General features: G+C 40.7%; 1 protein-coding gene across 1 annotated transcript in view; it reads right to left on the reverse strand.

Annotated features, from left to right (window-relative positions):
- LOC113406325 (dehydrogenase/reductase SDR family member on chromosome X-like) overlaps positions 1 to 14,794 on the reverse strand; it is a 219,145-nt gene that overhangs the window by 68,865 nt on the left and 135,486 nt on the right. The window contains exon 4 of the mRNA XM_026650524.2: positions 3,181 to 3,282. Within this exon, the coding sequence (XP_026506309.1) occupies positions 3,181 to 3,282 (102 nt within the window). The remainder of the gene's footprint in view (positions 1 to 3,180; positions 3,283 to 14,794) is intronic.

Below are 14,794 nucleotides of genomic sequence, written 5' to 3' on the forward strand. Positions count from 1 at the left end.
GGCGTTGCATTGGACACTTAAAAGTGCACCACAACCCATATATGCATCGCTTTGCGCAGGGAAAACTTTCAGGATCAGGCTCTCAATGCTAAACTAAAAATATTTGACAATATAGAGAACTCTACAATTTCACAAATGGGTTATTTTAGATCTGCACATTAACAAAGTTTCCTTAGAGAAAATTAATTTTCCCCAAACTGCCTAATATTCATGTAAAATGTTTGTGTTTTGACAATCAAATATTTTAACAAAAAACATGCAAACACGCATCTTTGTAATCCAATCAGAACAAGTCCAAAGCAGAATTACAGCCGGCATTGCCCTTGTTCTAGTGACTGGTATTTTTGTGATTGAATATGGGAGGCGGAAGAACAACAACGTCTGAGGGTGGAGAGAGGTCAGAGACTAGGAACATATTGGTCCCTTATTGCCTTAAAATCTATGAATGAATCATGTTCCCTAAACACAATATAAATCACACTGAATGGATTTTCAGTGAAGACACTGGAATGCAAAATTAAAAAGGAAAATAAAAATCAATTAGCTTCAATGGCTCTCTGGGCATAATTATGCACTCAGCACTAATCCAAGGTCACTGGGAGCCTCTCTCTTGGTGTCAAAGGATCAGATGCTCACTGTGTTGGAACCTACCGACTTTCCCTTTTAATGTCAGACAAATGCCAGATTATTTACAGGAGCTAAAACAGATGTTGAAGAGAATAGGAAACAAGCCCCCAGAAGCGGAAGCTTGGTGATTCACCATGTGATTGTCAGAGGCTAACCTAATTATTAGAATGGAGCCTTTACAGCGGCTCTGGAGATGATTATTCCTGTGATTCTGTTATAGCCTTAGTAAAAGGCAAAGATAAGCCATCCATTTCATTACAGCTTCTGAAAGGATTTTCTTAAAGAGCTAATTTATCTGGGCAACAGTAACTGAGCATGAATTAAATAAAATGCCTTTCTTGGGGGTCATGAAAATGTAAACTAGTTCAGGGCACCGTATGTCAAGCCTCTTTAAAGTTTATATTTTGGACTTAGAGGCTTTGGTGTTGTATCACGTTTTTTTATTAAATCCATCAAAGAATAACATTTTTAAGATGACGGACTTTGATGTAATAGTCAGGCTCCTTGTTTCCCATGTAGTAATACAGCAAAAATTAACAGCATTGAAAATCAGATGCTTGCTATCATCTTCCCAAAGCCACTCTTTTAGGGTCTAATCCTTCAAACACCATTATATTACCAAGTGTAGTGTTTCATACTTTTGGTTGTCCTATAACTCAATGGGACAAATCAAGGCAATAATGGAACTACATAAAGTTATGAGTAATATGCTCAGTAGTATTTGCAAGATCAAGCATGTATTTCTTACTTCTCTCCCTACCATCATTGTTCCTTTGTCAACCTTGTCTCAGATATCAATGTGGCCTAGTGGTTGTGCTTTGGACTATGACTGTGAAGATCTGGATTCTAATCCCAGCTTCACTGCTGTTAGTTGGGTGACATTGGGCAAGTCACTTTTCCTCCTTGTGACTCAGTTTCCCCACCTACAAAAAGGAGATAATGATCCTGACCTCCTTGGTAACGAGCTTTGTGATCTACTGATGAAAAACACTATTGAAGAGCTAGATATTATTATTAATATGCCACGGATCAGTTGAATAATTACATAGTTTATGGACCAAATGTTCAAACTTAGGTGCAATATTTAAGCATCCGAGTAAAAGTGGCCTGATATTCAGAATTTCTGAGCATCCACAAATCCCGCTGATGTCACTGGGAGCTGGACACCCCTGAAAATCAGCCCATTTTTATTCGGATGCCTAAATAATTACTTAGATGCTTAACTTTAGGCATCTACATTTGAAAAATTGGGCCTATAATGATTTTTATCTGCTCTGATGAGCAAGAATATACAGTTACAGTATGGGTGTTTGTTTTTTACTGCATAGGCTGCAGCTAGGGTGGAAGTTAGCCTTTCAATCAAGAGGTCTGAATAGATCTAATAGAGCTAATGGCCCCTTCTGGCATACAACTCTATGAAATCCAGAAGTTTTTTTTTCTCTTAAAAGAACACCAAGATCCATTCCACTTTAAGAATCCCGTCCATTGCGGTCAACATTTTGTTCTTGTAGATGCCCAGCAGGGGGAGAGGGTTCTCTTTATGGACACTTGCAGAAGAGAAGAGCTAAGGAGTTAAGATTTGGTACACATTTACATTAACTCCATAGAATAAAACTCTAAATTTTCATTTTAATATTGCGTGAGCTACAGTTTGCTTGCACTATCAAGAGCTCCTATAGTACATCAGTGCATGTAGCAAATCATCTAATGTAATGCAGGTTAAATTATTAGTTTGTTTTGCCCTCAGCAGGGCAGGACAGTTGTATGGGAAGAGGAAACAGTGTGTGTCCTTTTGGATTTCTCGGTTTTCTCCCTTGTGTCTTCATTGAGAGACGGTTCAGGCAAATAATTGGGGGGAAAGAAAAAACAGTGTGTGAGCACTGAAGGGCTTAGACAACAGCCCCAAGTGAGTGGGGAGGGGGCATGGGTTTGTTGAGGATTTGCTTCCAGTTAAAAGCTTATATGAAAAGTTCCCTTTATAGCAGAGTGCTTAGTACAGAGGGGGCTTTTAAAATAAAAATGACAGAAGAAATAATCTCTTTCTGGGCTGGATCCTGAAGATACCATGGTTATAAAAACATTAGATAGTTAGAACTGCTAATCCTAATGTTCAAAAACGTCAAGAGTTAGTCCCCAAAAATCTTGAGATTAAAACAAACAAAAAACAAACACAAGTTGGGTTTTTTATCTGCCTTTGGATTTTTGAACTTTTAGGGTCACATTTTCCAGTTTTTCTCCACAACCATGAGGGCTAGAAACTTTTTAAAAAATGAATGCTGGAATTCTCTTGTAATTCCGTGACTCCAGAAGCTTGGGCTTTAATTAAAAAAAAAACCACAAGTATCATGACACTTGCAATACAATCAAAAGAGCTGGCAAACTGAGATATCTCTTAAAATGTACTGAAGTGCTGACAAGGCTGCAAGCAGTGACCGAGTCAATTGCTATCTTGTTGTTTGGTTCAAATAAAGTATCTGAAATGTGAAGCACTGTAAAGAACCCAATATGTCAAAGTCTTACAGTAAGCATGTGAGAAGGTGAAAGAGAACTCACCATTATTCACCAAGACGTGGAGTGGACAATTCTTTGCTCTAAACTGTTGCACAAATTGCCGTATGGACTTCATTGAAGCCAAATCACAGTGTAAAAACTCCACTGGAAAGAAACATAGAAAAAACACCCAGTGAAGTCAGTTTACAGTGAAATAAAACAAAATACAAATTTATACATCACAATCCCATCCATTATGCTTGAGTGTGACCTACAAAGAAAGGGAATTAAAAAAAATGAAATTGGCCTGTGCCCTTTTAAAAATTCTTTATAATGTATAAGAGGCCCGAAAATGTTCTCTTTTACTCAAATTCAGAGACTTTAAGGTCAGAAGGGACCATCGTGATCATGTAGTCTGACTTCCTGCACATTGCAGTGCACAGAACCTCACCCACCCACACATGTAATAGACTCATAAACTTTCGCTGAGTTACTGAAGTCCTCAAATCATGATTTAAAGACTTCAAGTTACAGAGAATCCATCATTTACCCTAGTTTAAACCTGCAAGTGACCCATGCCCTGTGCTGCAGAGGAAGACAAAAAAAAACCCAGGATCTCTGCCAATCTGAGCTGGGGGAAATTCCTTCCTGACCCCAAATATGGTGATCAGTTAGGCCCTGAGCATGTGGGCAAGACCCACCAGGCAGATGCCTGGAAAAGAATTCTATGTAGTACCTCAGAGCCCTCCCCATCTAGTGTCCCATCACTGGTCGTTGGTGATTTTTGCTACTGGCAGTCACCGATGGGCTACATGCCATTGTAGGCAGTCCCATCATACCATCCCCTCCATAAACTAATCAAGCTCAGTCTTGAAGTCAGTTAGGTTTTTTGCCCCCTCTGCTCCCCTTTGAAGACTTCACTCCTTTGATGGTGAGAAACCTTCGCCTAATTTCAAACCTAAACTTGTTGATGACCAGTTTATATCCATTTGTTCTTGTGTTAACATTGGAACCTAACTTAAATAACTCCTCTCCCTCCCTGATATTTATCCCTCTGATGTATTTATAGAAAGCAATTGTATCTCCCTTCAGCCTTCTTTTGGTTAGGCTAAACAAGCCAAGCTTTTTGAGTCTCTTCTCATAAAGTAGGTTTTCCATTCCTTGGTCATCCTAGTAGCCCTTCTCTGCACCTGTTCCAGTTTTAATTCATCTTTCTTAAACATGGGAGACCAACAATGCACACACTATTCCAGATGCGGTCTCACCAGTGCCTTGTAAAATAGTACTAACACTTCCCTGTCTCTAATGGAAATACCTCACCTCATCCATCCTGGGACAGCATTAGCCTTTTTCTCGGCCGCATTATATTGACTGTTCATAGACATTCTATGATCAACCAAATATACACAGGTCTTTCTCCTACCCCGGTCACTTCCAACTGATAAATCCCCAGCTTATAGCAAAAAATCTTGTTGTTAGTCCCCAAATGCATGACCTTGCACTTTACACTATTAAATTTCATCCCATTTGTATTACTCCAGTTTACAAGGTCATCCAGATCTTCTTGTTATGATATTCTGATCCTACTCTGTATTGGCAATACCTCCCACCTTTGTGTCATCTGCAAAAAGTTTTAGCATACTCCCACTTTTTGTGCCAAGGTCAGTAATAAAAATGTTAAATAAGGTTGGCCCCAAGACCGATCCCTGAGGAACTCCACTAGTAACCTCCCTCCAGCCTCACAGTTCACCTTTCAGTATGACTCATTGTGGTCTCCCCTTTAACCAGTTCCTTATCTACCTTTCAATTCCCATATTAATCCCCATCTTCTCCAATTTAACTAATAATTTCCCATGTGAAACTGTATCAAATGCCTTACTGAAATCTAGGTAGATTAGATCTACTGTGTTTCCTTTGTCTAAAAAAATAAGTTATCTTCTCAAAGAAGGAGGTCAGGTTGGTCTGGCAAGATCTACCTTTTGTAAAACCATGTTGTATTTTATCCGACTCACTATTTACCTCTATGTACTGAACTACTTTCTCTTTCAAAATTTGTTTCAAGACTTTGCATACAACTAAAATCAAACTAACAGGCCTATAGTTTCCTGGATCACTTTTTTTCCTTTTCTTAAAATTAGGAACTATATCAGCAATTCTCTTGTCAAAAGGTACGACCCCCGAGTTTACAGATTCCTTGCTATCGGACTTGCAATTTCATGTGCCAGTTCCTTTAATGTTATTGGATGGAGATTATCCAGGCCCCCTGATTTAGTCCCTTTAAGCTGTTTGAGCTTAACTTCTACCTCGCCTGTGATAATTTCTACCTCCATATCCTTATTACCCATAGCCACACTACCACTACCTCTAAGTTCTTCATTAGACTCATTCAAAACCGAGGCAAAGTATTTGTTTAGGTTTTTCCCCTTCTTTCATTTTCTTTCAGCTTTTGTTTTTCAAGTTCTTGGTTTTTCACCTTCCAAATATCAGGAATGTCAAGTATGGTCTTCCCTTGTTTTGCTAGGGTATCTGTTGAATTGTTCAGAGCATATTTATTGTGAAATATCATACCTTAATTGAAAGAGAGTTGAATCTTTAACAAAAATGTCTTTTATCCACTGTTAATCAGTAATTAAATAGTTGTCAACAAAATGAATAAACATTCAAACACAAAAGAACCAAAATCCTCCCACGTGTTTTAGACAGTCTGATTAAAAATTGCTTCCCCTTTCAGTTGTTCAACTCCCACTCTCTTGACTTTTTTGATGTCACTAGTTCTCTTGTCTAGAATATTACAGGGCAGACAAGACCTGGATGTCTTATGTGAAAAACTAATAACTCTGCTCCCCCCTTGCTGCTAACCCATCAAACTTTTATTTATTTATTCATTTTATTTTTAAAGCAAAACTTTCAGATGTTTTTTATACATCAAAAGGAGGCAAAAGAAAAAAGTGCAACCTCCCTTTTTTGCAGGCTCCCTTTAGAAGAGCTATGAAAACTGCATGCCATTTTTAAAAATGTAGACTGACAAACATGGAGAGGGGGGTTCAACTACACTCTCTAGACTAGTATATGCTGTTTCTTCTCTCTTTTGGTTTCTTACACATAAAACGACAATTTGTGCCAATGACACAGGACTATTAGGCTAGCCACTTGGTGATTTGAGATTACTATTTATTGTACTGTAACATACTCAGTTTTACTGTTGTGGTTAGATGTTCGGCTGCGTGCGTGCGTTTAGTTATTATCTTGTACATGTGGGTCACCAGTTTGGTTAGATGTTCAGTTGTGTGTGTGTGTGTGTGTGTGTTCTCTCTGTGTGCTGTTCCAGCTCTGCGCAGACAGACAGCACAGCAGACCTCAAACGAACTGCCCAATGACCACAAGATCCACTAAGGTGCAAAGGCGCCAGGCCAGATTTATTGTTGACAAAACACGGTAATAGCACATGGTAGACGCTACGAGGATACTAAGACATGTATGCCCGTGACAATGGACGCAGCTCAGTGAATGGCGGGACTTTCCATTCCCCCCTTGGCAGGACAAAGACACTCCCCCTGAGATACATCTTTATACCCTGATACAAACAAGTTACGTTTGTACCCTTTGACATAATTAGTTACTGCTCCTTGACGTGGCTAGCTATTACCTGGCACATGTTGGTTTAATTAAAACATTTTTATTACTTACTGTTATCCTGACCTTATCTTTTAGGAGGGGTCAGAATGTTTCTGTTATCCAGGGGGAATGTTTTTGTACCATCCTTGATATCGGGATGTTCTGGTACCACTTGATATCGGGATGTGTTTGCGTAAGTACTCTGTGCTTAGCACTTCTTAGGAATGTGTATTTCTGCAATATCAGCCCTGTTCTTGCCAGATTCTGTGAGCAGGTCCTGCCTCATACCAGGACTCTGATATGAGGGCTTATGTTTCAGGCTCTCTTCCTACTACAACTGTTACCTCATTGTTCCCTTTCCCATTTATTCATCTAATCCACATGTTTTATATGGTCATAAGATAGACTGTGAGTTCCTTGGGGTATGATTGTGTGTACAGAGTGCATTACAGCTAAGCCCTAACCCCTGATTGGGGCCTCTAGGAACTCCAGCAATCCACATAAAAAACAGTAATAACACTTATTCAAATTCATTACAGCAGAATAGTTTTCCAGTTTGAAATTGGGGGGAGGGATAGCGCAGTGGTTTGAGCATTGGCCTACTAAACCCAGGGTTGTGAGTTCAATCCTTGAGGAGGCCACTTAGGGATCTGGGGCAAAAATCAGTACTTGGGCCTGCTAGTGAAGGCAAGGGGCTGGACTCGATGACCTTTCGAGGTCCCTTCCAGCTCTATGAGATAAGTATATCTCAAACAGCTTTAGAACTTCAGACACAAATGAAGTTTCCAACTGGTTGTCAATTACGTCGGACTACTGTCAATAACACTCTATATATGGTTAGATCTGGCTGCTTTCCTTGATTTTATTTGTATACTGCATTTGCAAGTGGCAATGAGACAACATATTTCTAGGGGATTACTGCACACTGAAAGTGGATACAGCCATTCCTTCTTTGGCCTTCTTGCTGTATAAAGCCACATGAGCAATGCTGTAATCTCCCAGGTAGTTACTACCTGTTGTGTCCTGTTGCTTAGTAACTAATAATGCATGGTTATAACTCTGAACAGTATTGACTACCATCTCAATCTTTCCTTTATATGTGCAAACAGAAATATCAAAAAATTCTCTGAATCTACTATAGCTTTTTATTTCTCCAATCGGCTCTAACCCCCCAATAGAAGAGAATTAGGAAAAGAATGGTCGCCTCTTCCATGGGAGATATGCATGCACCATGAAAGGAGGAGTTCCTTTTAATACAATATAACAATAGACACAAAGCACTCGTGTCTAGAGCTGAGCAACATTTTTTTGGTGAATAAACTATACACCAAAAACTATTGAGTTCATTGAACGTTTCGACCAGACTGAGAAATCGCAACGGTTCTGAAATGTTGAAACAAAACATTTCATTTTGACCCAATTCAAAATTTTAACAAAAGCAAAGGGGAACTAGATTCACAAAATAGCTTGAGGGCGGTGGGGAAGAAAGAACATCATCATTAGGGCCGGTGCAAGGAAGTTTCGTGCCCTAGGCGAAACTTCCAGCTTGCGCCCCCCCTCCCCCCAGCCCTGCGGCAGCTCCCCCCGCTGTGCCCTGAGGCGCCCCCCCGCCCCCCCGCGGCAGCTCCCCGCCCCAGGGAGCCGTGCGGCAGCTCCCCATCCCAGTTCACCTCTGCTCCGCCTCCTCCCCTAGCACGCCGCCCCTGCTCTAATTCTCCTCCCCTCCCAGGCTTGCGGCGCCAAACAGCTGATTGGCGCTGCAAGCCTGGGAGGCGGGAGAAGTGGAGCAGCAACCGCGTGCTCGGGGAGGGGACATAGGAATACTGTAAAAAAAAAAAGGCACCGCTTTTTGGCACCCCCAAATCTTGGCGCCCTAGGCAACTGCCTACTTTGCCTTAATGGTAGCACCGGCCCTGATCATCATCCTTGTAGCCTTTAGCCCAGTGGGTAGGGTACCCACCTGGGATGTGGGTGTTCAATTTCCCCCTCTTAACTAATGAGGAGAAAGGTGAATGTGCTAACCACTGGGCTTTGGAGTATTCTGGCATAGGTTTTTCCTCAGTCTCTCCTATTGAAGCTGTTTCGCTTTTTATAAAAAATTAAATAGTCATTGGAGCAGGAACTTGATTTTGGGTCTTCCACATTCTCGGAAAGTGAACTAACCACCAAGCTATAGAGCCATTCTCACTCTTTTTCCCTGGCCCAATGACTATTCACGGCCATTCATAGTCATTCATAATGACAATGACAAAGTATTTAACACAATGGGGCTCTGATCCATGAATGGGGCCTCTGGGCATTACCACAATACTACTAATATTGTTTTCTTGCTTAAGGCTCACTTCTTGGCAAGTGTATAATGATATTTTGTAACTTCGTCATTTTAAAACTCCTTCCGTCAAAAGATCTCAGCACAGGTCACAAAAATGAATAAACTAACCCTCACAAAGTAGGGAACACTAATCTTAGTTTGCTCATAAGGCAGAGAGATTAAGGGCCAGAAACTGACACTCTTACTCACTCTTACTCTGATAGTAGTTCTACTGAAATAAATGGAACTTTTTGGAGATTAAGGTGCTACTCCACATGAGGGGGGAGGGATAGCTCAGTGGTTTGAGCATTGGTCTGCTAAACCCAGGGTTGTGAGTTCAATCCTTGAGGGTGCCATTTAGGGAACTGGGGTAAAAATCTGTCTGGGGATTGGTCCTGCTTTGAGCAGGGGGTTGGACTAGATGACCTCCTGAGGTCCCTTTCAACCCTGATATTCTATGAATGTATGAATATGGCCCTAAGTGACTTGCCCACGGTCTTGCAGTGCATCAACAGCAGAGCAGAGAATAGAAACCAGATCTCCTTTCTCCTATGGTTTGTTCTTTTAGCCTGAGTACTAGATTAAAGAATTGCATATTAAGAATCTAAGGGCTGGTCTACACTGGGGGGGGTCGATCCAAGATACACAACTTAGTGGAAGTATCTTGGATCAAATTACCTGGGGTCCAGACGGCGCTGGATCAATGGCCGCGGCTCCCCCGTCGACTGCGCTACCGCCGCTCGCTCTGGAGGCGTTCCGGAGTCGACGGTGAGCGCATTCGGGGATCAATATATTGCGTCTTAATGAGACACGATATATCGATCCCGGATAAATTGATTGCTACCCGCCGATACGGCGGGTAGTGAAGACGTACCCTAAATGATACTGCCAGATTATAACAGTTTTAAGTATAGTCAAATTTACCACCCACATATATTTTTTTTAACTACCCTTTAACCAAACCCAACATTTAGCAATAGAGACGATACAAATGACTGCAGATTAAGGGCTTCTCTACACAGTGGGGTAATGCGCTCTAAAGGAGTTGTATTTTCTAAAGTGCATTAATGTGATGCGCATTTTTATTGGTCTGTGTAGAGAAGCCCTTAACCTGCAGTCATGAGTCTTGTGCATGTCAGTGCGCTCACCCCACTGCATAGTTAAGCCTTAACTTTGCAATAGCTTTGTTACTTGACCAATATAATGAGAAACAACAGCTCATGAAGTTTTTCATGTATAGTGGGTCTGGGCAAAGAAGGCAAACATTAGCTTTGATGGAATACAAACAAAGTCAATACTTCTCCAAATTAAAGCTGATACCAATATTAGGCAAAAATTATTTTTAATATTTTCAGCTTATCAGTCCATTAGGCCTCAAATCATTCATGTCCCCAGAATTGTTAACAAGTGTAATTTTGTTTATGTTCTAAGTTTATTAGCATAATAGGTCTTTAAAATTAATCAGTCCTTGGCTTTGCATGTGGCTTTCAAATTCTCAAACAAAAACAGAGCAAGAACGTAGGATTTGGAATTTAGGAAGAGGAACACTAGCAGCTAATGCTGCTGAATCATCATAATCATTTCTAACACTATTCCATTCAGCAGTTCCTTCTACTATTCTTTCACACACAGACATTCACTTCTAGAATGACACATGTGCCTGTATTTCTTTCCTCTGTGTGGGTATGTCTGACACTCTGATCTAGGTAATACCTTCACTAAAAGCAAAGCAATTACATCTTTGTCAGATGCTAGCTAAAATATTCACCCAGAATGAAAAAAAAAAAAGATTTGACTATTACTTTGCTGTAATCTGGGGACACCTAACTCAATACTCAGAAAGTTATTAGCTAATTACACACAAATGGAGTGTAATGGAGAAAAAAGATGACCAGAATTCATTCTGTGCTTATTCACACCCAGACATGCATGTTTGATATTATCGATATTGCTGCTTTGCCCAATGTGACAAGTTTTTTAACATATATTTATTCTATTGTCGCATTTTGCTTAAGCAGGTACTGGCTGTACCTCAACATCATAACAATGTCTGCTTTAAATCTTCTGTACATAAAAATCAAACAAAATGACTAACAACAAACTGCAAAATGTACATTGCTGGAGACAGAATGGTCATCACAAACCTGGCAAGCACAATCTCACCTGTACCTGTGGCACACCCACCTTCAAACTTCTATCCAGTACACTTGGATGCTATATGGGAGGCAAGGAGCTTTGAACTTCCCCCACCTCAAGCTAAATGGTCCTAAGGAAACTCTTTGCTCTCCCCCCTTTTACAGATCATTAACAAATATAGCTAACCAAAGTTGATCCTTGTACAGATCAACTCTCTGTTTAAACAGGTTTCTGTAATGTTCAAAAAAAGAGAAGAAAATCCAAATGCACCAAATCTCAAAGTGCACCCTTGTGGTGTCATAACATGGGTGCCAAAGTGCAAGTAGAAATTGTGAACTTTCCAAGACAGTATACTGTAAGTCCTTGGTTAAGATCAGTAATAGTGGCGTTCTCCAGCCTATTCATTGCAATATGACTTTTGTGGGGGGTGTTTAAGGAATACTGTATTTAGAAATTCTTGGTGGATAATTATTTGCACATGCATTTTTCCAGAACTGTTTGAACATTGCCTGTTCAAAGGAAACAATTGAAAAAGCAGTTTATAGTGCCATTTCTTAACTACGTAGCTTTGACTTATTGTACTAAGAGAGAAGGGGAAAAAATCTCAGGATTTACGTTTCAGGAGTTACTTTAATAAAAATAAAAAGGCTAAAACTGAAAGGAATTTTTTTTTTTTTAAAGTGCAGCTTGACTTACCCATTTTCACCTCCTATAACTTAACCTTCTTGGTGAGTACATTTATATATAAAAAAAGGAGTGTAACAGAATTAAATGTCATAGTCCACTGACCCTCTTGTGTGTCAAATTCAGCCAGTTCTACTGCAACACTTGGTCCTCAAATAAGCAAAATTTAGAATAAGAGCTCTGCTTTCAACTTCCATCACTAGCAACTGCTCCACTTACTGCCAAAATAGTACATCATTATAACAGACTCTCCAGACTGATTCACAGTTCAGTCACCTTTCCAGAGCACATATCAGAGAATGGTGGTGCAAAAAGTAGTTCAGATAAAGGCTGAGACTACTCAAGCATGATTGCCTCAATCTATTTATACCACAAATTGTGTGTTATTTGAAACAAGCTTCCTCCCCCCCCAAAATGTATACATTACAGGTACAGTACACATGTGTTTCATAAACACATGTAAATACACTGCCTTGCTGTATGATATTTGCATATGTTTGAGGCGCAATATGGACAGGGCTTGAAAAACCGAGCAGCCACCATCTAACCAGAGGCCTAAACCTACTCGCCAGAGGCAGATACAAAAAATGAGAGGAAGGGATGACACCTGCAAGGTCCAGGGGCAGTCCCAGGTGAGAAAGCTGGGTAAGAAGCCTTGCCTCAGCTGCCTGCAATGGAGAAGGGTTCCTCTAGGGAGGGAGTTTTTCCCTGATTAGTTATAACAGCCTATGAGTATTAGATGATTGTTACATCTGAAGCTCACTCCTATGGCTGCTGGAAAGCCGGAGCTCTCTGTCCCCTCCCCACATTCCAGAGCCTCCTGGTTGATGGGTATGTCCACTGCTTTCCTTATACTCAGGTCTCTGCTGCAGTGAAAGGTGCGGGAGGTCTCTGCTATCCTGACAGACTCTTGCTTACTAGGAGGAGATTTTCTGTAGCTCTGCCCCTTCCCCAGACTGGTTTTGGGGGGTCCCCCTCTTTCCTGGGTGTCTTTAGGATCTGCTTCTGACCTTTCTGTAGCTTTAGGGTGAAATTGACAAGGCTTTGTCAAATTTGCAGCTGTCCACAGGATTCTGAATGGCACCAGAGTGAAAATGACCAGAGACTTAACAGTTTCACTCTGCAGATGTGGTTTGGCAAAAGTAGGTGCAGGAGCAGGGGCACCGGAGTTGCCTGTTAGAAGACTCAGGAAGGTAGCTATGCATCAGTTCACATTTGGAAAATTTTCTCCACAACCAAAAGGGTTAGAAACAACCTGGACCAAGGATCTGGCATGAAAAGTCCCATTTGCATCACTGGGATGGTACAAAGGGAACTTACAGGTGCTCTAATGAAGCAGCTGAGGATTCCTCTGTCAAAAGGGAATCTCTTGTTGAAAGAAAGAAACTGCTTGGAATCTCCTTGCCCTTATTAGCTGAGGAAGTTTTCCTACTTGACACAGGTGAATGGGTTTTTGAAACAGTGAATATGGACACTTTTCATTCCTATAATTAGCAAGCTGCAAATTGTTTTTTTTTTCCCCTCCACAGTTGACATTTCATCCCCCTGTGCAGAGGGCCAGCACAAGACCTACTCTATGCATCACTTACATTCCACTTATGCCTGCAAAATAGGGCTTAATGTGGGGCATAAGTGGTGCATTGTCCTTGTAGTGCCTCTTCCCCCTAATAGAGGAGTGAATTTCACTTATATGCAAAACTTTGTCCAAGCAATGCATAGGTATTTGCCATCAAATACAATACAAAAGAAAAGAAATAGTGATCCCTGCTGATTCTTGTTAGTTTGTTCTCATGGCTGCATAAAATTCAAACTAAGTACGGTACCTTAAAAAAACAGGTTCTTGTAAATTGAAGATAAATAAGGTATGAGAAATTCTCTTTTGTTCCTTCCCATCAAACATTTAAAGTGATTATAGGTTTCTCCAACAATGTGCTAAAAGTTTTAAAAACCTGTGGGGAAACTAAAGCTTATCTTTACCCCTTGAGAGGTTGAATGGAAAAATCAGCATCCAGCACAGGTATATATTATTAAAGATGGTAAAAATCAGCAGGGCAGAAGCAGGACAAAATGAAAATATACTTCACAGTTAGCCAGGACTGACACAAAACCAGATTGACCAAATAACAGTCAAGCATACCCAGACACAGGGCCAAATCCTAAAACGGTGTAAATTGCTGAAGTTCAGTGAGTCAATGGTGCTCAGCCCAATGATATAAGGTGAGGTTCTAGCTCAAATTTTGCAAACCACAACCTCTATCATCTCTTTTAAATTTCCCAACTCTAGAGTTGCAATTTGCAGTGCATTCTGGGTGCAAAGGCCAAAAGCTAAGACATTTTAGATATGTCGACACAGGCCCTGTAGATGTAATTTGCAGCGGGGTCAGACATACCTGCACTAGCTCTGATTGAGCTAGCATGCTACAAATAGTTTAGCTGCAGTGCCACAAGAAACAGGTGGGCTAGCTGCCCTAGCATGATCCTGTCTGAAATCATAGGCACATACTCAGGGCGGCTAGCTGGTCTTGCCGCTGGCACTTCTACTTTTAGCATGCTAGCTCGATCAGAGTTAGTGCAAGTATGTCTACACATGCTGGAAATTACACCTACAGCTCAAGTATAGACTTACCCTTTGAATCATATACATATTCTATTGATCAAGATTTCTAAAAAACAGAGATATGTGCAGGAACAAGAGAGCTGGGCAGAGAGCAAGAGGGCCCGGTTTACAAAGTAACAATCAGGACTTCAGAACCTTTTATGAAAAGTGCACATACTCCAAATTGTGCACATACTCCAAATTATGCACCCAGCTCTTCTCACAAAGTGTTCACTCCTAAGACTTACAGAATTTGTGTTTTCTGTATGCACAATGTGCCATTTGCAAGTATGCATGCACTTACTAAATCAAATCCACTTTTTCTGCAAAGCTAG

The sequence above is a fragment of the Terrapene carolina genome, unplaced genomic scaffold (genome assembly GCF_002925995.2).
Source record: "Terrapene carolina triunguis isolate 2854851 unplaced genomic scaffold, T_m_triunguis-2.0 Scaffold25, whole genome shotgun sequence".
Classification (NCBI taxonomy): Eukaryota; Metazoa; Chordata; order Testudines; family Emydidae; genus Terrapene; species Terrapene triunguis.